The sequence below is a fragment of the Mizuhopecten yessoensis genome, unplaced genomic scaffold (assembly GCF_002113885.1).
Source record: "Mizuhopecten yessoensis strain PY_sf001 unplaced genomic scaffold, ASM211388v2 scaffold11017, whole genome shotgun sequence".
Classification (NCBI taxonomy): Eukaryota; Metazoa; Mollusca; class Bivalvia; order Pectinida; family Pectinidae; genus Mizuhopecten; species Mizuhopecten yessoensis.
This window is the reverse complement of record NW_018408837.1, coordinates 553,908-581,383: the sequence shown is the minus strand read 5'-3', so window position 1 is coordinate 581,383 and position 27,476 is coordinate 553,908. Positions and strand designations below refer to the sequence as shown.

The window sequence follows — 27,476 nt, the reverse complement described above, 5'->3', positions numbered from 1 at the left end:
ACAAAATTAACAGAAATAACTTTGTGATCAAAATTATCGGTTACGCTACGGTTATAACATGCTGAAACAGAACTTGTTCAAAGTAGCTTGCTTAAAATATTCTCACAACTGGAGGAAGTTTTTATTAAACTCAGTTACAGTAGGAAATAAAGTCACTATAGACTGATGACAAAGATTAGGTGACCTTGACCTTCTCCGTCATTCTGAAACAAAGACTTGTTCATTTTTTTCTCATATATAACCACTGCATAAATGAAGTAATGAAAGTTATGATAAATAGAAGAACATAAAAACCCACTGACGAACGTTATTTTACATATTCTCCACGTGCTCATCATGACGGGAAAATTTAACATAATATCAACCGTTATTATTTTTCGTCAACACAAAAACCTACACCATCTCTTAATACCTGTTTTGAATGCTGTCTTTTACTTTCGACAGATTAACTTTCTGAAATTTACTGATGACACAAAGGAAATTTACCTGGGACTGCATCTCGTTCTTCTTTGTCTGATGTAGTGTGAGCTTGGAAAAGTCCATCAGACCTGCAGAATATAACAAATAATCCCAAGGATGAAACTAGCATATAAATACAGCAACAATATTACCAAAGACTTAACCCCTTCACCGAACCCTTTCCCCTAACAAAATCAGTATCAGTGTTGAGACGATGGCTTCCCCGACGGTTTTTCAAATTTTTGTTTATTCTTAGAACAAAACCCTTTGAAAGGTCTTATATCAACTTATTTGTCTTTGGTATTTTATAAATATCATCAGTTATGAAAAATTACAGTGAAAAGATGAAGATGTTATAATGTTATGAAGGTTCTTCATTATAAAATTGGAATCAACATCCCCCCCCCCCTCCCAGGGATTCGTTTCAGAAAGAAGGATTTGTGAAAGATTTACAAAGGTATGGCAAAATGGAATTTACAAGACAAAAGTTGGAAAATGGTGTAATAAATCACTACTGTTTTCTGATTTTAACAGTTACACTGTAAAGAAATATTTGCAAAAATGTATCAATATTTTTTGAATAAATGAATTTACATGAAATACTTGAAAGCAGGGCTTTACATTAACTTATGTTAACCTAAATGCATGGATTTTTTTTTTTTGAATTGAATAAAATCAAATCAAATCAAAGATATTCGAAACCATGGTCAATTTTTCTCATATTTACATAAAATAAACATAAATACAGCTGAGTCCTAATAGACAATACCAATAACATAACGTCGTACTTACTCTGTTCCTCTATCCTCTGTGACCCTTCCCGTGCTGAACCCACTACTTTGCCTGTGGATGAAGAAACCCTTTTGGAGGCCTCCGACAAAGCCTTGAGCTTCTCACTGCGACGGTCGGCCTTGACCTTGGACGCGACGACAAGCTGTGCCGTACTGGCGGTGATCTCGTTTGAGCAAACAATGAGTTCCTCAAATTTCCCCTCCCCCTTCACAACTTTGTCAGCAGCTTCCCTGGAGATTAAAAAAGAAAGCTTTCATATATCAGAACTGTTAAATCAAATCCTGTGCATTCAAAGATATTTTATGAGATTTTCCCACGAAAGACAATTTCAAAAATATGAATAATTATCAAACTTTAATAATAGAGATAAAATAAATAGTCATGAAAACTTACCTGCTTGAGATTATTCGTTACATCATAAGTTAATTAAAAATATTTGAATATTCATGAGAATTTGAAAAAAAATGATTATTCTTAAGACTTTGCATAAATGATTAATTTTGTTCATGAATATTTATGAGATCTTACATGAGAGTTGTAGCACCAAAGCCTACAGCTTTAGCTGCTGATAATAAACCTTCCGTCCATCTATGATTCTTCTTGTAAAATTCTTTACTAGACGATGTTCCCTGGAATTTAAGAACATAAAATCTTACTGATAAAGTGCATTGGTTTTTTTTATTATTCATAAACCTTTAAATTTGCATACCAGGGTAATCAGTAATCATTGGCAGAGCCACATCCTCTCTCTTTCACCACAAAAGTTCTCTATTTCATGCAAAATGATGGTTTAGGGGCATTTTCAAACCCTGCACTGATAGTCATTTCATGTTTCCCTTCATAATTAATACGTTATTTCTCCATTATCTCATTCCTCATAATGCATCGAAACATTGGATTTTATCGTGAAATATTTTGACAGAATCTGGGGTATAAGCTACAGCAAATCAGAATCAATGATCATTTTTACAATTTTCATTGTGAAAACTTACTCGTCCTTGAGACACTATTTCTTTCTGTAGGTCGTGGGACTTGGATAGCAGAATCTTGATAGCCTGTGTGAAGAAAAGGAAATATTGATTCTAAAAATGATTTTAAAAACTTCATCTACCTAGCTAATATCATAATGACCTTGAAACAAGGAAAAAATGTGAAGTTGTAATACTGCATTCTAGGAAATTTTCGCTCAGTAAAAGTTTTGCCCTTTGCCAGAATAACCCATATTCACCCAGTGTTAACTTTGTCCTTTATATTTCATTACTATGATGTTGTGTACAAAAGTTCGCTGTCGTGATCAATTCGCCTTCATTACAGTGGGCAAAAGGTGAACATTAAACTGCACCGAAAATTTCCAGGTNTTTTTTTTTTATATATATTTATGTTTTTTGTAGAAAATTTACGAATGAAAGAGGTTTCGTGATTGAGAGCCCTCCTGCGGACACCTTCAGTGTTTGGAGGGTTGGACCCAGAGCTCATAAACACTGGCATTCTGAAATACTTTATATATATTTACATAAACAAACAGGCCCCTAGCTTTGAACAACTCAGTTCTTAAACCTCCACAGGCTGGTGTCCACAATGTTTATGCAACAGTTTTTTCGCCACAGGAAAATTTTAAATGTCTTATATATATCAAAATGGAGAATCAGATTCTACACATTTCTTATTGTAAACCAGCTCGCCAGAACGCAAGTGTCTCAAGCATTGCGGTCTAACATTTTAGTTTGTTTGTGATTTACATCCTTTTAACAGCTATGGTTATTGAAGGAGGTGCCAGGTTTCGGTGGTGGACCAAAGCCGGAGTTCCCGGAGAAAAGCAACCGACCTACGGTCAGTACCTGGCGACTGCCCCGCGTAGGCCTCAAACCGCGACCCGGTGGTGGAGGGCTAGTGGTAGCAGAATGTCAGACGCCTTAACCACTTGGCCACTGCAGCCCAGCTGTCTAACAGTAATATAAGTTTTTCCCGAATCCCGTCGGTTTAAAAAACGGCTTCACCGCAATTCATTTTTGGAATTTATCGAATTCAATATACACATATATCAAATTTTTATCTCTACTAACTCATGAATCATGACCAACATCTGTACACCGGAACTGACTCCAGTTAAAACCTTTTCAACGAATTTCAATATTTTTATTGACGAAATGTTATGTTAACATTAAACCTTGAACACAAGAACCTTTTTTATTTAATATTTAATGTTCTACACAATCAAACCTCATTTGTCAAACACAAAAAATAAACGCAAAATAAAGGGAGAAAAACAATCAGTAAATCAAAGTTAGTTATAAACAACTGTGATAATTAAAATGCGGGAGTCAAGTTATCAGAGTTTGTAAAAAAACCTTTTTGCTGAAAATAGTTTTGGATGAACTTTCTGACGTACCTCCATGAGTCCCGTACAAGAGTCCAATATTCCTTCGTTGACCTGAAGTTCCACGCCGGAGTTATCAGACCTGTTCTTGTGAAGCATTTCCTGTAGCATTAAAGACATGAAATGTAAACAAATGTCTCATGAAGTTATACGGAATGTATCAATAATCGTAAAGGAAGATGCTTATATTGAATGCTGTGTAAATTTTGTAATAATTTGTCTGTATTTCAAAATAATAATTCTTGCACAGGTTTTTTTTTTAATATTTCCCGGGTATGAAACCTTCTTCAATCTCTATTTTTTCTTAGCTTTTCACGCAAAAATTTAACACTGCTAAAACTTTAGACGAACCTCGATCCTCTGAGCGGCCTGCTCGATTGCCGAGTGAGTGGCACTCATTTCGTTCTCCACCAAGTCACCGATTTCTCCCTCCTTGATATCCACCATCTTTGGGACGAGAGCCTCGGCGAGGTGCATCAGTTTCTTCACGCTCTGCGCCGTCTGATCCACCTCTGTGTTGACAAATCCTCCTGTCAACAAAAAAATACATGTTTACAACATTGAACCATCAATACATGTATTATCATGAGGAATAAATGTTACCAATAACGAAAATGAAACACTTTGGTCCAGTAAAGAAACTGCTGATATAAGATAATATGTATCGTTGATAAAAACGGTGGACAAATCTTTTAACTCATTCATCCCTGAAATTTCATAATGAACTATGCCATCCTTTGAATTGGAAGAGTTCAAATGTGTCTTCAGGGGTGAATGAGTTACTTATAGTTAATCTGAAAATTCAGCCTTCAAGATCACATCATCATTTATTTATGCTTTATAATGCACAGATACCACCCATGACTTTTATGGAAAATTTTGAATATTTTTGCTATAATACTACTACTCCTCTTTCCAGTTATGAGAAAGACCTTTAATAACCTATTCAGTTCACCGCTTTACAAAATTACTGATCAAGAATTTTACAGCAATTTTTCGAACATTAAATAAATGCAGCATTTTAGCAAGTTTACCGCAAAAAAACCCATAAGACACCCCTTACCAGTTGAATTACTGAGCTTTCGTACTAATTAACCTTCCCATGAAGTTTTAAGTTCATATGTTGAAAATTACTTTTTTTTATCGAGCGGACACCGTTTCAGCAATTGATTAAAGGGGCATAACTCAGTAAAATACAGTCAGATAATGGTGGTTATCAAACTTGTTCCAGCTTGAATGGTAATTGAACTCCACATGAAGTTTGAAGTTAATTTGTTGAAAATTACTCTAGATATCAAGTGGACGCTGTGTGCGTCGTCGACCGGCCACCCACCTCATAACATAATACGACTCTTCTTTCGACAGGTGTATAAAAAGTTTAAAAGTGTGCAAAACCTGATTTTATTTGTTCTTCAAAATTGAAGCAGACTTCTAAAGTTAAACTGAAGGGAAGGTTTGGAAAATCACTGCAACATAACAGAAACTGTCGCAAAGTATCTTCAGTCATAAATTTTACAGTTTTTTCCTGTATTTTTTTTAATCTTTCCTGTATCTGTACAACAGGATTTAACGTACCTGCTTCAATGGCGTCCAGCAGTTTGAGACCCATCTCACCTGCTTCTCTGCAGGCATTTCCAAGTTCTAAAAGAAAGGAAATATATAGAATATTTAAAATCAATTTCCACAAATTTCCAAGGTTCGAGGTAATGTACCCAGTGCATTACCCAATCAAAATGCACCAAACACATCTGCAGGTAATAAAATATGTTTAACGATAACCTTGTCTGTTTAGTCGATGCCTCAGGAATAAGCTAGTGTCTAATTAACTGATTTACCCCTAAAGAAAGATTTGAACTCTTCCAATTCAAAGGTTGGAATAGTTCATTATGAAATTTTAGGGGTAAATGGTTTAACCTTTTCACCACTGTAGACCATAATGGACTCATCCAGATCAATGCATGGTAGAGTCTACTAAAGATACATAGGGTTGAAAGGGTTAAGGATCCCTGTACCACTGCACTGTGTTTTTTCGTGAACACAGTTACCTCCCCTTAAATTCCGTTGGCTTTATATAGTTCAATCGGTTTAAGAGGTAATATAACAACCAGTTACCTGAAGTCCAGGGTTCGAATCCCAGTCTAGCCGTGCCAAATTTTTACACTCACAACAAAAAACAGTTGATGATCGTGTTTTGTTTATTTCATTTTTACTATTTCTCATAAAGCCTGAAAGGTAATGGGTTTTTTTCAGAAATGATTTATCAAAGCTATAAGTCTTGTCGAAGTTTCCAGTGGGCAGTTACAGTTTTTGGCAGTGGTACGGGGATCCTTAAAATGGGAGAAATGAAATTCTTTGTCTTATACACCACATGGCCTCCAGCTGAGGGGAGTGAGAAATGGTGACATCGTTTAGTATAATAATAGTGTAAGAAATGATATTTAATGTTTCCTACACTCTCAGCCTCCAGCTGGACGGAGCATGTATACACAGTAACGAAAGAAATGAAATTCTATGATTCTTACACCATCAGCCTCCAGCTGGACGTAGCATGTATACACAGTAATGGAAGAAATGAGATTTTATAATTCTTATCCTCCTGACCGCCAGCTGTACAGTTATTGGAGAAATAAAATTTTATCATTTTAACTCTCCCCTACTGTCTCAATATCCCTGAAGTGGGTCGTAGGGATGCTGTGTAATGTAAGTAGTAGTGTTGGAAGAAATGAGATTATATTATTTTTACCTTCCCCGGCCTCCAGCTAGGCGGAGTGGATGGTGGCTATGAGGTATAGTGTAGTGTTGGAAGAAACTAGATTTTATTACTCTTACCTTCTCCAGCCTCCAGCTGGGCAGAGTGGATGGTGGCTATGAGGTATAGTGTAGTGTTGGAAGAAATAAGATTTTATTACTCTTACCTTCCCCGGCCTCCAGCTGGGCGGAGTGGTTGGTGGCAATGCCGTGTAGTGTAGTGTTGTGAGAAATGAGATTATATTATTCTTACCTTCCCCGGCCTCCAGCTGGGCGGAGTGGGTGGTGGCAATGTCGTGTAGTGTAGTGTTGTGAGAAATGAGATTATATTATTCTTACCTTCCCCGGCCTCCAGCTGGGCGGAGTGGTTGGTGGCAATGCCGTGTAGTGTAGTGTTGTGAGAAATGAGATTATATTATTCTTACCTTCCCCGGCCTCCAGCTGGGCGGAGTGGGTGGTGGCAATGTCGTGTAGTGTAGTGTTGTGAGAAATGAGATTATATTATTCTTACCTTCCCCGGCCTCCAGCTGGGCGGAGTGGTTGGTGGCAATGCCGTGTAGTGTAGTGTTGTGAGAAATGAGATTATATTATTCTTACCTTCCCCGGTCTCCAGCTGGGCGGAGTGGGTGGTGGCAATGTCGTGTAGTGTAGTGTTGTGAGAAATGAGATTATATTATTCTTACCTTCCCGGCCTCCAGCTGGGCGGAGTGGGTGGTGGCAATGCCATGTAGTGTTGTAAGAAATGAGATTTTATTATTCTTACCTTCCCCGGCCTCCAGCTGGGCGGAGTAGGTGGTGGCGATGCCTTGTAGTGTAGTGTTGTAAGAAATGAGAGTTTATTATTCTTACCTTCCCCGGCCTCCAGCTGGGCGGAGTAGGTGGCGGCGATGTCTTGTAGTGTAGTGTTGTAAGAAATGAGAGTTTATTATTCTTACCTTCCCCGGCCTCCAGCTGGGCGGAGTGGGTGGTGGCAATGCCATGTAGTGTTGTAAGAAATGAGATTATATTATTCTTACCTGCCCTGGCCTCCAGCTGGGCGGAGTGGGTGGTGGCAATGCCGTGTAGTGTTGTAAGAAATGAGATTTTATTACTCTTACCTTCCCCAGCCTCCAGCTGGGCGGAGTGGGTGGTGGCGATGCCGTGCAGCACACAGTCACCCATGTGATGAGAGTATGATGTGATGGATTTCACCAGGGCCTCCAGGTCTGAAATAGGACGCACAGAAATGCATTAATACAGGTACATTGTATCACCGATATAAAAGTTATTGTTGTGAACAAAAAAGAAATTATGACTGCACCTTAAAAAGCGAGATGCACGAACGTTTAATTTTACGAACCCTTCTTGTCGATACTGTAGATACTGTGTGCATTCTTCAGGCTGTCCAGACAGGTAAGTACAGGCTCTGCCCGCATCAGGAGGAATTCTGGACAGAAAACAAATTGTTACGGTAAATTACAGCAGAGTTCACCTGTATCTTTACCTAATTATCAAGGTCAGAAGAACTCTATATATATCTTCAGAGCTACAGGAAAAATTGATCAATGTTCCCACACAATTCCCTGTCCCACTGGGGTTTTTCCTATATAAAGTCACCTCCCCTTAACTTCTGTTTGGATTTAACTGTAGTACAGTTTTAGGCAGGGTAATTTCCGATGACCAGGTAGTGCAATCGATTAGAATCATAATATGTATAACAATCTGTAGTCCGGGGTTCAAATCCCAGTCCAGCCACACGAGTTTTTACACCCAGAACACGGTACAATTGTTAATTATATTACGTTTCTTGTGTCTGAATTATTTTTCATAAAAATCCCGAAAGATTTGGTTTTCTCTTCAGAAATGATTTATCAAAGCCATAGGCATGCCAAAAAAAATAGTTTTCGCTATTATTTAATCATCGTTTTTCGCACTGGTACGCGGATCCTTAATGGCAGTAAAAGAGTTCTGAAATGTTGACATTTTTCTCAAATTGATTTTTTTTTTATTGTAACTTCTCCACTATTTCTACCTTCCCCAGCATTAACATTGCTGAAAAAGTCATGATACAAGGACAGTTTTTCATTCACAAAGTCAGATTCATGAGTGTTTGTTAGCTAATATGGATCTAGATTGATCAGATGTTCAAAGCCTCTTTAGATTATCGAGCTATAAACACAAACATTCAGAATACCATTTTCAAGAAATTCAAAATTTTACAAACGTTATTGCATTTCTTTCTTCAGAAGATCATTACGAGTCCCTGTAAATTAACTTTTGAATTTGAAACTTTTCACACACTTAGTAGATTAAAGGTGTTTCTTACAAGTGGTGCAAAGGTGTCAACCTCTGAAACCTCCTAGGAGGGAGATCTCCCTCATTCCACATTTCAAATTATAGGGAGAGAGAGTAAATGAAACGCACCTGAAACTGCTTTGCTCAATTTATCTTTCCCTTCTTCTGTAGCGAAATAATTCCTAAAAGCATTCGTTTGATTCCGACACACTTGTTATGATCATTACACACATCCTGCAGTAACGAGGAGATCATGTGACCACAGGATGTAGATTTTGAGATTGTGTGAATTTGGACTTGAATGAGGGAGTTTCGAGGGAGATTGGTTAAATTTGGTCAACTAGAAAATGTCTGTAAGACATAAATGCCCCCCCCCCAACTCATGGACAGGACGGGACAGACATGGGCAACACTATATGCCCCCCCCCCCCTCCCCCACACTTTATGGCGGGGGCATAAAAATGAGGTAGTCTCCCTCCTAATGAGGGTTGACAGCTATGGTGGTGTACTTTCAGAAAATTGAAGAGAGAGAGAGAAAACAAGGGAAAGATAACTCTTGCTACCCTACCTGCAGTACACTTGACAGCAATGTGTGTTGGATTTTCAAATTGGTCTAGTGCATCTTGTATGAACCCTCTGCCTTCTTCCACAGCCTTTGCTGTCAAATACAACACATAACATTTTCAATAAGATTCATCAGTTTGGAAATATGTAATTTCAAAGTCTCACTTTATACACAAACAACTATGTATGTATTAAACATGTCCCTACATTTCAAGAGCAACTGGTCCCTTTGACTCCGTCATAGCTTGACAAAGGGACCAGTCGGTCTTGAAACGTTGTGAAACGTTTAATATGTACATTGTTTGTGTATAAAGTCAAACTTTCATACAACATATAATGATACTGTACACAAAAGACAGGACATCATATACCTATCCTCATAATACTCATTTTGTACCTGTCGTTTACTGAGAAATAAGATATTTTCGTGGGTCCAAATTTCGTGGTTTTCTTACAAAACATCATTTGGTGGGCACATGATTTCATAGATTACAAGTACCCACTCAAGTGGAGAATTGGTTTATATCAAACTTCTAATTTCTTCGTTGTCCTATGAATTCGTGGATGAAGATTATCAACAAAGTCATCGAAAATAAAAAAAAGCTCATGAAAATTAGTGGTTAACAGTATACTAAATATGGAACTTTCTCTTTTTGTTATTTCAAATTTTCAGATTTTTAGAAATTTTCAGAAAGAAGAAAAATGCATCTCCTGGATCATATTCCCAGAGAAATATAATTCAACAGTTACCATAAAAATAGGAAAAGATTTATAAGTAACTTGAAGTCACATATTGATATCATTCTGATTTCAACATCAGAACACATAAGTTAATTACGGCATCATTTGCTTAAAAGTAGAGTGTCATTAAGTTTTTCCCAATAGTGGTTTTAAAAACATAGGCGTTACATATCACTTGAACTCACACATAAAATGGTAACAAAAATGATTTACTGTAAGAAAATATTTCTTGTACAAATATGAAATGACTAATAGAATCTTCTCCTACCTCAAGGGTGTGACAGAGATATCTCCAATCCGAGTGATGATTTATTTGGATGTCAAAGCCGAGGCTCTGCAGAGGGTTAGACAACCAAATAATCACCCTTAGGGTTAGAGGTTTTTCTGTTACACCCTCAAGGTAGGGGATGATTATCTTTCTGCCATCCTATTATTTCAGTCACAACTCAACCAACAATAGTCATATTTGTAAACAAAAAGCATATTGGCGTATTAATGTTCGCTGTCACCTTTTTATGACGTCACAATTTAATGAGTGCTATACTGCTCAAGGCTATATCTCCCTGTAGAAAGTTTATCTACTTTTAAAAGAAATAATTTCCAGAAGCAAAGCCTGACCTTGATAAGGTCAACCCCTATTACAAGGCCCGTACGTACCTAGCATCGTTGAGTGAATGGAGTTGATGTCCCCGGTCAGCCTTTCCTCCGTGCTCTCCTTGTCGGTCACTGTCTGGGCCAGTTTAGCCCGAAGGTCAGCGAGTTGCTGGTTTAAGTCTTGTTCCATCGACTTCTTCTCTGTAACGCTCTCCTCCAACTTACTCTGTGAACACACATTTGTTTGTGTACCAAGTCAAACTTTCATACAACATATAATGATACTGTACACAAAAGACAGGACATCATAAACCTATCCCTCATAATACTCATTTTGTACCTGTCCTTTACTGAGAAATCAGATATTTTTGTGGGCCCAAATTTCGTGGTTTTCTTACAAAACACCATTTGGCGTGTACATGAATTCATGGATTACGGAGAATTGCTTTATATCAAACTTGTAATTCCTTCATTGACCTATGAATTCGTGGATAAAGATTATCAACGAAGTCATCGAAAAAAAAAAAAATCATGAAAATTAGTGATTCACAGTATACTAAATATGGAACTTTCTCTTTCTGTTATTTCAATTTTTCAGATTTTCACAAAAAAATCAGAAATCTCTGGTTTAATTTTTTAGAAGACATCAAGCTGACCTTTGACCTTTAAACTTATGCATTAAGCCCAAGACTTCTTAAACAAAATATCTTAAAATTTATAATGCCCTTATTTCATGTGCCACTTCAAGCAATGCCAATTTATCAGGAAGTCTCTTTTTCCTAACAATTTCTCCGCAGATCTCCCTCTATATATTGAACTCCTTTATACTGCCAATATTTTGCTAGAAACTTTAGGCAGCATAACATGGTTTACTTTTTAACTCATTTTTTCAGCCCCAATAAGTGGTTGCAAGTGAAGCATTCTTTTCTTGGAGTTTTAATGAGTGAACAATAAAGATAGGTACTTATTTACTATTTTTACTCTTGTGATCATGATGTGTCATTTATTCAAGATGCTAAGCGGGTTCTATTATCAACGACACTGATGAACTTCACATCATATATTCTGTTAATGAAGTCCTATTTTGTTCGCTTTTAAATCGTCGTAGATAAAAGAAATTTTACAATGAGAAATAAACTTAACTACTGCATGCATGAATCATTATTTTTCCATAAAAAGTCATTAAATTTACATTAATAACACATGAACTTGCTATTTAATGAGAGTTTAATAGAAAATTAATGACATTTTTATATATATATAGGTTTTTCATCTAGTTTTAATGACCATGCCTGCAGTAGTGTTCCTCATAAACACATTATAAAACCTTTTCAAAAATTAAGAAATTAAAATAAGAATGAAATAATATAAGAATGAAATATTTTCTAAATATAACAAATTTTTAAATACATGACTGTATAACCCTTAATGAAAATTCCATTTTGTTTGGCCTAAATTGAAAGTACAATTATTCCAAGAGTACCTTGAGATCCCCAATTTCTTGCGAGAGTTGTGCCCCTTGAGCATCCCTCTCCTCCTTTATCTGCTGGAGCTGACCCTGCAGGGTAGTTATTTCCCCTGACAGTTCGGTCTCCGTGTGTTGGCGGGCATCGTTTGCCTCGTTGAGTTTTGTCTGTAGGGCTGAGGTTTCTTCTTCCACTGTCTGTAGCTGTGACATCAGACTAGACTTGGCCTCTTCCAGGGTTTTTACCTTGTGTTCCAGTTGCTGTTTTTAGTGAAATTATTTCAAGGTTAATAAAAGTTCCCTGTAAACTCTACAAAGCAAGTATCATATGGATATTTGAAAACTAAATGCGAGTCATTTCCAAAGTCTTTATTAAATGTGGCTATAGAAAAATATTCATATTTTCACCTAAGTCCAAGCCTCCTCTGAGATAAATTTCATTATTTAGGGTGTCTTTGATCAAAAGTTTGAATTTAGGATTTTAAAAAGAATGACACTTCTCATTTTTGGATTTTTTTATAGCCCGTACAAACCTTGTAATGTATCCAGATGTAGGTAATTAACATTACTGTGGAATCAGGCCTAAATGATTCCTAACTTTCTTCTGAACAGATTTTGGCAACATTTTCAAGCTCAATTGCCTATATAGTCGGAGTACTCTGATGGTGAGTTTCAGTCTTACCTATGTACGAGGTAGGAAATATTTGTAAAACAAACATGCCCTTGCTTTGTTCCTTGCTTTGTTCCTGCCAACGAGGCTTAACACAATGCTTAACTGAGGTCAGTGAAGCAGGAAATATAGGTCACAGTGACCTACATTCCATGTATTGGTGTATAGTAGGCCTATAGTACTTCTCGAGACGTACCTATACATATGAAGTTTTGATGAATGCTGCACTTAATCGATGGATCAAAATACAAAGTTCTAACCGAGATGACCTACAGACACCCTGAGTGAAATGGCAAACATTAAAACTCCCCCATCCACTGTGTTGCGATGTCATAAATAAATACACATCTACAAATGATGCTAGTATGAAAATTACAGAAACATCAAGGAAAACGGGCGTGGCAGATCTTGAATATTTAATCATGATAAATTGTTCAAATTTAAAACGCTCCATTTTCATGAAATTTGTTTAATTTACTATAAATTATTATTTACCTGATTGGCACTAAATCCCTGCCCTTGGGCTTGAAACATCTGGTTCGAGAATAAATCAAAGCAATTTAATCGAAATTCTTTTTTTCTATCATGCTTAATTTTTTAATTCTTAACACGAGCCATGCTTCGGTGCAAGATGCTGTGTTTGTCAACTCTACGAGGGACGGGACAACATTAAATATGGTAGTAACAAGATGCTGTCTAGGTCGTTGTACGAGGGACGGAACAGTACAACGTCCAATCAAACATTCACATTCTGTGTGTGTTGCTTTCTTCAGTTTAATATCGGTCTACACCCAGTATTTAACTGGAGAGCCAAATTACAAACCAAGAAAGCAACATAACAGCATCTCTACAAACATATTATGGAAATGGGAAACATTTAAGACAATTTTTTTTTGGATTTCACAAAATAAGACCGACAGGATTAACTGCCAAATGGTGTTTCATGTAAAATTTCAGATACAGTAAACCCTTCGTATAATGCCGTGCGATACATCTGCAAACTCTCTTATACTGACAAATCATTTCAATTAAAAGGTACTCTTTCTTCTTTTTCTTGAAAAATCCTTTAAACGTCTCCCTCGATATATCATCACTCTCTTTATAATTTTGCTGTACAAATGTTGGCAGTATATCAAGGATTCACGGGTCCAATTTTCAAATCAGTGATCAAATATTAATAAAGAATGTCTTAAGCTAATGGTTCCCATTTCTTATAATTATGATAAAATATGTCAAGCACTACTGTTATGGATGCTGTTTATACCTCTTCTGTTTTTTCAAGCTCCGTATTTTTGGACGTGGCGAAGGCGAGTTGTGATGTGACTTCGTCGGCACTCTGCTGAAGACTCTCCTGCAGCACCTTCCGTTCGTTTTCCATTCTTTGTATGTCGCCGTGGGACTCCTATCAAGGTTAGCCAATACACACACAATACATTAACATGCATTAAACCTGCTTTAAATTCCAGGTTAACATCCATTCTCAGGCAGGCATTCCTCGTATATATAATATATTCACTTAAGGATCCATGTGCCACTACAGGCAAAACACTAAAGAGTTCCACTGGAGTGTTTTTTTGAATACACTAACCTCCCCTTAGTTTTTTATTTGGGATATAACCAAACAGGTTTTCGAAAAATTCTGCTAATGCCCCACCTTCATTGTCACCGTAAAACAAATTTGGTAAGCATTAACATGAAATCTGTTCACACTCCAGGGCATTAACATGAAATCTGTTCACACTCCACACTCCAGGGCATTAACATGAAATCTGTTTGCACTCCAGGGCATTAACATGAAATCTGTTCGCACTCCAGGGCATTATGTTTACAAAATTGTACACCTCTGCATAAACATTCTTTTGCATCAAAATACTTTTCACAAAGTCTTTTAACATAAAATATACTTAGCTCACAGGAGGAGTAAATGCCTGTGTGCATAACACTACATCTGTTCAAAATCCCATTATAACTGTAGAGCATTCGTATTAAAGAGTTAAAATTACCACTATACAAGAGGCATGAAAACTGAACAAACTATAAATAGCACAAATTTGTTGCTTTTCCGATGGAGAGTTGATTAGAACAGTTGATGATAAGTAGTGCCAAGCAAAATTTAAACCCTTGAAAAGTTTATTGCATGACGAAAACTGAAAACTAACCCTATAACCCTGACAAAAATTTGACCCTGTAAAAAAATTAAAGCACTATATTATCATGTATATAAGCATCCAGTGTTTAGACATGCACACACAGTATATAAACCGATGATAGGCCCGTGGCCAGTACGGGCAGTAATAAGCCAGCGCCCAGTAATAAGCCCACGCCCAGTAATAAGCCCACGCCCAGTAATAAGCCCATGCCCAGTAATGAGCCCACCCCCTTTAGGGTTAGACACTAACTGGTTGGGAGTACACAGGACTAGTTAAATAGATTATTTACTAGTCCTTCGTCAATGTAACTAGTCCACGATTTTCTGACAAGGAAACATCGCGATAGATCTACAGCATGAAACATCAAAAGTAAATGACTGTATGGGATTTAAAATCACTATTGCCATAAAAATACGGTGAAGTTTTAGGAAAATGTTGACAATTATCATTGCATGATGATTATTTTAAACAGTTTTCTAAATGTTAGAAAGGAATATTCTTATTTCATAATCATATATCTCACAATTCCAAAAAAACAGTTAGGATAGGTGATTCACAAGTCCTTGCTGAAATCTACTAGTCCAGGACTAGCAGATTAGTGTTAGTGTCAACCCCTGCCCTTCTTAATTCTAGATCCAACATGACATGGATGTTAGCTCTACATATATAATGGAGTGAAAATTCAAGTTAATCCCAAAATATTTTTACCTCTTCCTTAAGAACGTGGCTCCTGTACTCATTTCAAGTAACAGGTACAGTTTATATTAATACTTAAGGCTATGTCAGACGTGTAAGGCAGAGGCGAGCAGAGACGCATTTATTGTGTTTTTCTTATAATTTACGGGTAATGGCAACTAAATCAAAATAATCATTCATGTTTTAATATTTGACCTATTAGGAAGCAAAACAAAAAATTCACCATGTTCTACACATTTTATAGCTACCCCATTATGATTGATAGGATTTTTCAGATACATGACTTTTAAGCCATTATGAAGGGCTTATAGTTTATGATTTAAGGTTTATGTATATAAACCAGGTTTATGTCGACAAATAACCACACCAAGGTACGGGTAAACAATATTTATTGAGTAATCAATCAATATTGTAACATGCTGTTATAACAGATAAGTAACCCTTTCGTATATCCCACGGAAGGCCTGGTCAGTTGTATACATATCCAGAATAGGGCCTGACTCAAGGAGTTGATTGGTCAGTCAACACAAAGGACCAGCTACCGATTGGTCAGTCTATACAAAGACCGCTTGACCAGTACCCTAGCATCGCAGCGTCAGTAACCAGTGAGTCATATATCGTAATCGCTATTTTCACTCCTCTAATTTACCATAGTTTATAATAATTACTTGGACTATCTAACACCAGCGGGAACTAGAACGACTAAAGGATATATTTAGCTACGTTTCGTGTTTTTCCAAGCCTCAGGAGAGGAGTATTAGAGTGAAAACTTGTACATAAACTTTGTAAACTTGTGGACTATAGCTTCCCGCCAGAGACGAAGGTCTACTCTGAGGGTGCCATGGGATTTCGTTAATCCGGCAAACTGGACAGTCTCCAAACTGAGAGAGAAGCTGGAAGCTATGGGTATATCGATGCCCCCCAACATGGCTAAGGCAACACTGAGGGCCGTGTATATGGAGAACATTGGGCGAAGTCGCAGAAATGCAAGCGCCATGCCCGTGGGTACGCACGCCCGAGTTCCGCTTCCCAATGTGTCTGTCGAACAGGACGATATAAACAATACAATTCAAGTTATTTGCGAAGAGACAGCTACACATGCAGTGCCCTTAGTTCCGGACATTGTTGTTCGAACACAGTCATCGGAGGGAGTACAACGCCACACCGACGAGAGTGCGCGCACAGCTCCAGACAGCGGTGATACGACAGAGAGGAATCACCATATTCCTACGCATGATCACATGACGTCACCAACAAATATGGCCGCGCCCATGGATCAAAACACAGACGCTGTCAAACACATAATGGAGGCAATGAAATCCATGCAGCAGACAGTCGCGGGACTGCAGACTGCTGTGCTAGGGATTATGCAGACAAGAAACGTCCCCACAGTATCGCCGACATCTACAAACACCGCAGTCAACCCTGGGACAGAGCCGGATGAGACGGAGTATACCCGAGCTACGTCTGCAACAGGCATATTTCAATTATTAATTATTAGACAATGGGGATCATATAACAATTAATACTTTAATTCCCCAAAATTTATACTATTCAATTCTTTATATGGTTACTTAACCATAACAAATCTCAAATTCACTATCCTCTTCTAGCTCTTGTGGCAAACAACGCTACACCGAGTTAAGGATATTGCTAGCTTGTAATCTTCATCCTCTTCCGGCTTGTAGCAATACGGCCAACATTACTCGCCCAACGCCCTACACTGTGTCGAGGATGTCGAGAAAATATTTTCTCTGTACCATGGGCATACCCTTCTTCCGGCTCTTGTAGCAACACGGCCAACACACTCGTCCAACGACTACACCGAGTTGAGGGGTATAGATTCAAGAATTTCTCTTCCAGCTCTTGTAGTTATGCCTAGCACTATATAGACGAGTAGCCAGACTACCCACATATAGTCTAGAATCCGCTCGCCTACACCGAGTTGAGAAATACTGAATTTACCCAACACAAGATTATGCTACCTTTGTTCCTATAGACCTATACCAGCTATGTTACATTACAATTATCACTGTATCTCATATTGAATAATTCAGGCTACAGGAACAAAGGTAGTAAACAATAGAATTGAAATTATAATTGATATTATAATTTACGAGCTGAGTTCGCCCCTAATGCCAAAATGTTTTTGTATGTGTAAAGATTTGTGTTGATGTAATAAATATGTTGTATATAATGTATATTACTCTTCTAGTGATTTGTCAGACATAAAACAAGAACTATGGGGTTTAAAATAATTGTTATTATTTGTTAACTCATTCACCCCTGAAACTTCATTATGAACTATTCCAACCTTTGAATTGGAAGAGTTAAAATGTGTTTTCAGGGGTAAATGAGTTAAATACAACCCAACCTCAACTTATTTAACTCATTCACCCCAGAAGACACATTTGAACTCTTCCAATTCAAAGGTTGGAATAGTTCATTATAAAGTTTCAGGGGTAAATGAGTTAAATAAGTTGTGGTTGGGTCGTTAAAAAGTCTCTCTCACCATACCATCCCAGAGGAAAATTTAAAAATGATTGTGGGAAGTAGGGGACATTACTCCTCCCTATACCTCTATCTTCTATAACTTTATATCTGGAATAACCCTAACCATCTCATCATTACCTTAATTTGAGCATTTTCAATAAAACTTGGTTAATGCCATGCATAGATGATGCTCCATCTTATACTTGCTTCAATGAAGCTACCTTTCCTGATAATATTCATATCATTCGATGTTGAATCGGATTAATAGTTTCCAATGCATGCTATCTCACAAATATGTAGTTGCATGCACAGATATTTTTTGAAACATTTTAATCAATCTGCAAGTGAACATCAAACATGATCACTTCAAGTTTCAAACTTTCATAGAAATAACAAAAAAAAAGCCCAAAAAAATTAAGAACATTCAAATTGACAATTTTTAATGCAGAAAAAGATCTTTTTATAGCAATAAAACCCCGAAATTGAGAAAATGCAGTTTTGCAGTTGTTTAACCGAGATTATTATCAAATTCCACAATGATATATAACATTAAGAAATTTGTACTATTTTACATTAACAAACTTGAATTGATTTGCAGTTATGATGAAATCCATTGAAATAAGATTTATATTTTCTACAGAAGACTCCGCTTAATGTCACATATTGGATAATATCATGTTTCCTTAAAACGCCATTTTTCTCACTAGTTTATATACTGTATGCAATTTATTTGTTTTATATCTAGTAATTTAATATGTATATCCTCTTATATATCACATGTCAAATATATAAAGTTTAAACATGAAAACAAAGATACGTTGACTTGAGGGTTAATTTGCACTCTTTGGTTTGGTGCAAAAAATGAGACATCAAAATAACTGGTTTAGAGACATAGCTGTTTGCTAGGAAATGAAAATTCATGTACATTATATAAAATGTATCTCCATTTAACTCAGAATTTATACCAGTGCTTGTTTATATCAGCAGAAAAACATTTTCGGTTAATATCACATGTTGGTTTATATAACATTTTGGTTTATATCACATTTTGATTTATATCACATTTTGGTTCCTTAGATAAGTGATCGTGACATTAAGAGGATGATACTGTTTACCACCATAAAAATTAGAACAAATTATCGAGGCACTTGAGATGTATCTAGACCAGTTTAAAATACAAACAAGCCCTTACCTTCAGCAACTGTTCTTTTTCTTCAAGTGATTTATGTTGTCCTTCTAATTTTTTTGTCGTTTCGGCATTCTGAAAAAAAATATGTCTCAGTGTGAATTCAAGTGATACTATAAGTCCAATCCTTTTAGCATTTAACCCGGAAAGAATCTTAATTTACTTTTAGTTTTCCAGAATGATAGACGTCTAAACCACAACAGAAGGAATAGTCTAAATTTCAATTGGAAACCATTAGATTTTTAAACCCTTTTTTTACGAAAAATAAAAATAAAATAAATATATTTTCAAAAGTTAAACATTAAAGATATAAAAAAGGATTCATCATAAACTATACTTTTGTAATTAGTTGTCAATTAATCTTCAAAAGCAATTAGGATAATGATACTCAGAGTGTGTGTTTGTATTAACATCCTATTAACAGCTTTATTAATTTTAGGACATGCCAAGTTTTGGCGGTGGAGGAATACAGGAGTANAACGGATAGCAATAGGTCACTTGAGCTAAAGCTCAGGTGACCTAAAAAACCACCAACCTGCTGCACCCAGTACCTGGAAGGCCCCACGCAATCTTAGACTGTCAGACACCTTAACTATTCGGCCACCGTGGCCCCCGAGACACAGAGACATACAAATGTATTAACTGAACAAGCTTGGGCGAAGGGAAAGTTTGAATTAAACTTTAATAAAAAATCCCTTGTTAAATATAATTTTGATCAGATGGTGATAACTTGACACTGATTGTAACGTTAAACACTTTACGAAAGCTTACCGTTCTCAACAAGTTGACATGCTCCTCTCGTAATTTTCCATAGATGTCTTTCATTTTCTTGAATTTTTCTTCATTGGCTTTTGTCGCTTCTGAAAAATAATAACGAAATATTCTTGTATCTTTATAACTATTAAAGCGACATCACGTGATGGTGAAGTTTTTTTTTGTTTTTTTTTGTGTTTTTTTTTTGAAATACTACATAAACATATCAAGTGAGCCTCCTTATGGAATAGGACGGTTGGATTTTGCTTATACATATTCATAAAAATGTATAATTTTCAGATAATTATGGGGATTTCTACCTGTTTGACCAACGTTTTGTTCTGCGTCATAGCTACTTATGCATGCCATAGAAAACCAATTCATTGTAATAAAAAGGACTTGCCGTGGGAAGTGTTAGCGAGTGAAAACCGGTACGCGTGAGCTGCGAAGCGAAGAGCTGCGTCAAAAGATAGCGCAAGGAATTACGTTACGCAAGCATTATTGCAGGTGGGAAGTATTCCAAGGAGAAAATAACTGCCCTAACAACTATATAATTTGTACGCCGATGTATTCTTCCACACAGCCAGGAAGTGAATAAAGCTGAAATTTGATCAACAGAAATACTGTTTATGTTATGAATAAGTATTTAAAAGCATTGATCTCGCTAATTTGTTTGTCCAAATTGGGACACCGATAAACTTGTTTTGTTATGTAAATATTGCAAGGAATAATAGATATTGCAGTAGCTCTGACCTAATAGAGATAGAAGATGAATTTCATTTTCTGTTTACCTGCCCAGGTCATCTAGATCTAAGGAGAAAATATATTAAAAATTAATACTGGCAAAAACCATCTGTACTCAAACTTATCGAAAAAGTAAATACACACAATGGAAAAGAGCTGAACTTGTTAGAAAAAAATTATTATTGAAGCTAATTAACAAAGGAATTGTTGGTTAAAGTTATAACTTTGTTTAACCTAATCTTGTCCAATTATATCATGTCCATGTTTTGTTTGTACAATCTTTCATGTTTAATATGGTAATTACTTAACCCTTTCACCACTGTAGACCATAACGGACTCATCCAGATGAATGCATGGTAGAGTCTACTCAAATTACCTAGGGGTGAAAGGGTTAATGTTGTTGCATTTTGATGATGATGATGATGATGATGATGATGATGAAGTCGATGATGTTGATTTATAAGTCATCAACGACGACGACGATGATAATGATAAAAGTGATGACAATAATGATTGCGATGATTTATTGTTGTTGTTGATTTGTGACGAATGTACCAGTTATATGAAATTATTTCTTGTTTTAATATTGTAAATCCTGTAAGAAATAATTTGAATTGAATCGGATAATGAAGTGGTCAGAGACAATGAGTTGTAATAAAAAAAAAAATCACAAACATTTCTTTTTGTTATAATTGCCAATGCATACATGCACTTTATGAAAACATTTGAAAAGGGGCATTCGTCCCGTGACTATTCCCTTTTAAGAAAGGTTTATCCCATGGTTGAGGGAAGGTAATTAGTCCCGTACCCATATGTACCGATAATCCGATTATAGAGAGTTCCTGGTGTCTATAAATAATGCAGAGATGCCAACAAATATTTCTTCATTTGAATATTGACATGTGTGCAATTAACTTCTGATGATGAATAACTACTGCTAAGGGGATTCTTTTAGTTTCAACCTGGACTTAAGATACATATTTCTTGATTTCATATAGTGCGGTAAGAAGTTGCCCGACGACCTCCCCGCAGGGGGCCCCTTTGGAAACTTTGCATCTCGGTCAGACCACCTGTTTACCACCTGTGCACTAAAAGATTGTAATACATTTAAGAATATTCCTTTCGAAACACTGCTCAAGTATCCCTGTCCCACTTTACTGCCCACTTTACTGCCGTTTTTCCTATTTACAGTTACCTCCCCTTCACTTCGTTTTGGATATTACTGTAGCAAAGTTAGGCCAGGACACTTCTGTTGACCAGCTGGTAGCTGAATAAGTTAAAGTGATTGTATAACAATCAGAAGTCCGGGGTTCGAATCCCGGTCAAGCCCCGTTGAATTTTTACACTCCGAACACTGTTGTTGATTATGTTTTGTTCATTTTATCTTCATTATTTCTCATAAGAGTTCCTAAAGATATCATTTTCCTTTTAGAAATGATTTACCACAGCTATTCCAGAAAACAGTTTCCAATACTTATATGCAATTTTTGACAGTGGTATGGGGATCTTTGAAACACAAAAACACTGGACATCACAACTGAATTATCAAAAATTCCTATATGTTTTTATGTACATTATTAGCGTTCCTGTACTCTTTCTATTTCATGCTGGGAATCTTTCTTTCAGGGATATATTGATTAACTCTCGACAACTTACATCGATGTAGGAATTTCTGAATTGTTGGATAATGGTAAGGGTACATAACCCACAGGCATAATGCGGAAGGTAGCATGTGCCCTTAACCTACAGATCTGTTAGTTATTTTAGATTGTAAATGTGACAACATTCAATTCTGGTGTAAAATAGGAATTTCTGTCAAACTGAAAATGAACGAACACATAATATCAAACTTAAGACTAGTCTGTGTATCACAATATGAAACACACAGCCGAACTTCCATATATCGAACTTTGAAGATTCAAACTTCTCGATGTGTTGAACTTACTGCAAATTCCAGAATTGTTTCCCTTATTTAATACTATTAATATTCTTATCATAACTCAAACTTCTATGAGTCAAATTTCTCGCTATTTCGAGGTATATTTGAAGTATAACAAAGGCCCAATCGTTATAAAAACACTGAAAATCACAACTAACAAATTGAAGTGAAATATTCACATGTACTAGAACACGAAAATGTCTGTGGTTATTTTAACAGTACAAGCCTCGAAAATTTAAATGACAAAGAAATGTTAAATTTGATAACAAATCAAATATTTATGACTAAAATTAAATGTTTAAGCCTGTGTTTTCGTCACATATTTGAAGAATCCCATTCTGTATTTACAGGAAATCGATGTTCAATATTCATGAGTCGATATCCCAATGTTTCAAATTTTCCAAATGATCCCTCAAAGTTCGAAACATGGAAGTTAGACTGTATTTTGATAATTTCAAATCTTACTTTCTGACTCGGACAGTTTAACTGAAGCACCTGCATGTACACTGGCTTCTTCAAGCTTTTTCTTCAGACTGTCATTTTCCTGTTAAAAATAAAATTTAAAAAAATACAATTCATTTTTTGTACAAACTTCAGGACTATTTGTAGGCCCTTTTTGGGTCTGAAGCCTTATACAAAAAAAATCTGAGGATTGAAGATCCAGAAATAAGTAGAATTCTTTTACTTTGCCTAAGATTTTCACTGTGAAATATATAAACAGCAAATATTATTTGCGACAAAGATGTATTAATAAATGAAATAAAACAGCATATTGAACAAAATAGCAGACTCAAAGAACATGCTGTTACAACACTTACTCCACTAAATATTGGCCACTTATAACTGACAACAGATTTTTAACTTTTTCTTTCTGGGGTTTTTTCCTTATAATTCTTTTATATATCTCCTTTGATACATTGTCAATTTTTTGTATAAAGTCAAAATTTTGCCTGAAAATAGTGACAGTATAAAAAATAAATTATTATAAAGTCAAAATTTTTCCTGACAAATAAATAGTGACAGTATAAAATGGTTTAATTCTACATTTAAGATACAAAAAAACAACAATCAAATCATTTTTTTTTAATCAATTTATACACCAACAACAATGTATGAAAACTCGAAATAATACATTTTTTCTCAAATACGTGTAATTCAATGTGAGCAATTTAAAATAACAAACATTTTAAATCAGTATTTTCTCGTGTTATGTTGACTAAATAGCAGACCACAAAAACGTACACTCGTTTTATTTCTTAATCAAAATAACGATATATACAAACAATTTTGAACAAATCAATAATAGTATACCTTTAGGGACTTGTCTGCAGATAGACGTAGTTCTGATAGAATTTTTTCCAACTTTGCAATCTCCTCTTTTTGAGCTGTGATGATTTTCATATCCTGTAAGCGTAAATAAAAACATTTGAACATCAAAGTGTTTCAGTAAAAATACTCATATGTAGACAAGATTTGCTATTTTTCTTACAACCTTCCAAAATATTTCGCACTGATAATGACCTTATTTCTGGAAAACAAAAACATCAATATGACGGTGATGACCTCCAAAGTTCGCAGAGTAAAACGTGAAATGTCAGAATCAAATATATTTTTGGACAAATGTAATTTATGTAGATTTTAAATTCTTGATTCCTTCAAATATTTTTTGTTACAAAACTAACAACTTCATTTTCTATCACCATTTTCTAACAAACGATTCCAAAAATATTTAAAAACATAAAAAATACATCTCCTATTTGAAAATGAATGGCTACTGTATACTAGGAAATGTTCGCTGCAATTTAATTTTTTGCCTTTTTCCTGCTCCGTAATAAGGGCGAATTTATCATTTCAGCAGACTTAAGTAAACAACAAAATATACATAGTAATAAATGTATAGGGTGAAATCAAAACTGGGCGAATATTGAATTTACCGGCGAAGGGTTTAAGTTTGATTGGGCGAAAGTTGCCCACCTCCAGGATGCATATGTTGTACAAAACCTTTGAATAACATAAGAACCTTACCAGCCAGCCATCTTGTTGAACTCTTATGGCAAGAATTACCAGGTAGCTATTGATAATAACAGTCGTTTCACGTCACATTTAATCTTATATAACTGCGACATACCTCCGTTCTCACCCTCTCCAGCTCCGCTCTCAGCTGCTGGACCTCCCGCGTCAACCGCTCAATCAACAAATCTCTGTGAAACACAAATCACGCTCAATGTACTCCCATTTTATCTGCTGAAAACATGTTGTACATGTACATAGACCTTCATCCTAGATACTCCAGGGGTAACGCTCACTTTCGCTCTCCGCACCCCTGGAATATGTCGTAGCGAAATTTAAAGCACATGGCTTGCTATTTAATTCGCCTCAGGTAAAAAATTCTGACCAATCGCTAGATTGATACTTGTCTTTTGTCTTTTTACAGAGGAGGTAGATTCAACTTCGAAGCCTGTCAATTTTACTGTCATGCTCCCGCGAGATTCTTTTGATGTACATCAAAGGATCAACTAGTCTTGTGGCCTCATCCACAAGGTAATGCCCACTGAGCCTTTGATTTTGCTACAACATATTCCAGGGATGCAGAGAGCGAAGTGAGATTGCCGGACAAACAAAGTTTACGCCGAACGGACAACGCTATACCATAATACTACCGTCAAATTTGAGGGTCGTATCAAAATAGCAACCATCAGGATAAGATTTTATGAAGTTAAGCACTCTTAAACTTAAAAAATCTTACCCTCAGGTTGACATTTCTTTGTCTGCACGATCACACAAGAGTGAGAGATTCTCTTTTTCTCTTACCCTGGACAGGTGTATCCACACTTAACCGATAGGAGATATCCTTTTCTCTTACCCTGGACAGGGATATCCACCATTTTACCGGTGTGAGATTTTCTTATCTCACCCTAGGGTTGAGACAAGCTACACGTGCTCTTCGCACGTTCTCAACAATTGTATGACGTCATAGCAACAATACCATGACGTCACTGCAACAATACAATGACGTCACGTCGACAATTCAGCCGCATCACATCAACATTGTCTTGCATTGATGTAATGTCTATGTAAAATACAAGGGTAAACAGGGTAAGAGAAAAATAATCATTCACCCCCTTGGGAGTGAGACAGGGTGATCTCAACCCTCGGGGTAAGATTCTTAAGCTGTCAAACACTCGGCAAGCCTAGTGTTTGACAACTTAAGAATCTTACCTCTCGGGTTTAGATTACCCTGTCTCTCCCCCAAGGGGGTGAAAGATTCTATTAGTCTCACCCTAGGGTTGAGACGGGGGGGGGATGGGTTCCCTATTCATAACAATGGTGTGACATCACATCCACATTCCATCAACGTCACGTCAACCCTGAATTTAGCCTGTTACGTTAACATTACATTGTGTCTATGATACACAATGGGTGAACAGGGTAAGAGAAAAAGAATCATTCACTCACTTGTGGGTAAAACAGGGGAATCTCAACCCTCAGGGTAGGGAAAGATTCTTACATTGCCAAATACTTGGCAAAGCCTCCTGTTTGGCAACTTGATAATCTTTCCCCTCAGGTTGAGATCCCCCATCTCACTCCCGAGGGGGTGAATGATTCTATTAGTCACACGTTAATCAAACCTTACGGTCACATTCCAAGATACCTACCTTTCATCTGTCTCTGGAGGACCAAAGCCATTGCCGAAAGTTTCAGCAAACTAAAAGTGGAAACATCATTAAATGTAAATGTACTTGCAGCTAAAATATTATGAATATTTTTCACTTTTCAAAAGTAAACATTTTTTTTACCTCTGTGTTTTTTTCGCAAAATAATATTTGCAAACAAAATTCTTTTCAAGCTATTTTTAAAAGAATCGTACATTTACATTATTTCATTTTTGTGTATTATGTTGGAAAAATGATTTTTTTGCTATTTGAATTCCAACATTTCTAATTTATTTCATTATTATGTTGGGGAATTATCTTTTTCTGTTTAAAATGAAAAATATCAGATGGGATGAAAATGTTTATACTTAAGGGGGTATGTAAATAGTTGGTGTTTACCTGCGGGGGATGGGAAGTGTCCACCAGGTCTCCGATACTGTCCGTGTCCGGAGTTTCGAGTTCAGGTTCTGGCTCTGGTTCCGTGGGAACAACAGCCACAGGTTTCACATGTTTGTTAAAGTCAGAGGCGATCAAGAAATTAGGTGGTTCCTGAAATTAGAAAAAAATTGTTTGGGGTTATAATAATGCAAATTTGTTTATTTTTTAATTTTGAATGCTGCCTGTTCTGATGTTTTGAGGAATGGAACTTACTTGAACTTGAGTTTTCATTTTTGTCAGATAAAATCTATCTGTACTTGATTTTTGTACATCTGTTTGGTATGAATGGTTCTTTGACACAAAACATCTCCAGCACACATGCAGCCATACACACATAGGGAGATATTAGCCAGGTGGCATAGGACTAGTAGTTAGCACCTGATAAGGCAGCTCCTGTGAATTCCTCAAAAATTGTATTGAGTAATGTATATGCTAATTGTATTGATTGTATGAATTGTATATTTATAAACTGTAAAGCGCTTTAGAGTGGCTTATTTTAGCTAGATAGGGCGCTATATCAAATGTTGTATAATTTATATATAATTATTTTTTTACCAAATTTGTACATTGATAAAGACTAGGTAATAGAATCTTCCACCCCATGGGAGTGAAATAGGGGAATCTCAACCCAAGGGGGAAGGTTCTTAATTTGCCAAACACCAGGCTTTGCCGAGGATTTTGCAACTTAAGAATATTTCCCTTTCCCTGAGGGTTGAGATTCCCCTTTCTCTTACCCTGGA

The 27,476-nt window shown here is 36.3% G+C and overlaps 1 protein-coding gene across 6 annotated transcripts in view; it reads right to left on the bottom strand.

Annotated features, from left to right (window-relative positions):
* LOC110464641 (huntingtin-interacting protein 1-like) overlaps window positions 1-27,476 on the bottom strand; it is a 70,402-nt gene that overhangs the window by 15,433 nt on the left and 27,493 nt on the right. For 5 of the 6 annotated variants that reach the window (XM_021519969.1, XM_021519970.1, XM_021519972.1 and 2 more), the window contains exons 11-30: window positions 26,698-26,847; window positions 26,302-26,351; window positions 24,774-24,846; window positions 23,957-24,049; window positions 23,111-23,189; window positions 19,981-20,069; window positions 19,216-19,284; window positions 13,949-14,086; window positions 12,033-12,275; window positions 10,613-10,775; window positions 9,219-9,308; window positions 7,716-7,802; window positions 7,474-7,581; window positions 5,204-5,269; window positions 3,980-4,158; window positions 3,641-3,730; window positions 2,244-2,306; window positions 1,780-1,880; window positions 1,252-1,481; window positions 487-548 (exon numbers count right to left, since the gene is read on the bottom strand). In XM_021519969.1, coding sequence (XP_021375644.1) covers window positions 487-548; window positions 1,252-1,481; window positions 1,780-1,880; window positions 2,244-2,306; window positions 3,641-3,730; window positions 3,980-4,158; window positions 5,204-5,269; window positions 7,474-7,581; window positions 7,716-7,802; window positions 9,219-9,308; window positions 10,613-10,775; window positions 12,033-12,275; window positions 13,949-14,086; window positions 19,216-19,284; window positions 19,981-20,069; window positions 23,111-23,189; window positions 23,957-24,049; window positions 24,774-24,846; window positions 26,302-26,351; window positions 26,698-26,847 — 2,223 coding nt within the window. Of the gene's footprint in view, window positions 1-486; window positions 549-1,251; window positions 1,482-1,779; window positions 1,881-2,243; window positions 2,307-3,640; window positions 3,731-3,979; window positions 4,159-5,203; window positions 5,270-7,473; window positions 7,582-7,715; window positions 7,803-9,218; window positions 9,309-10,612; window positions 10,776-12,032; window positions 12,276-13,179; window positions 13,219-13,948; window positions 14,087-19,215; window positions 19,285-19,980; window positions 20,070-23,110; window positions 23,190-23,956; window positions 24,050-24,773; window positions 24,847-26,301; window positions 26,352-26,697; window positions 26,848-27,476 lie in introns of all 6 variants that reach the window. The other variant, XM_021519974.1, reaches the window with a different exon arrangement.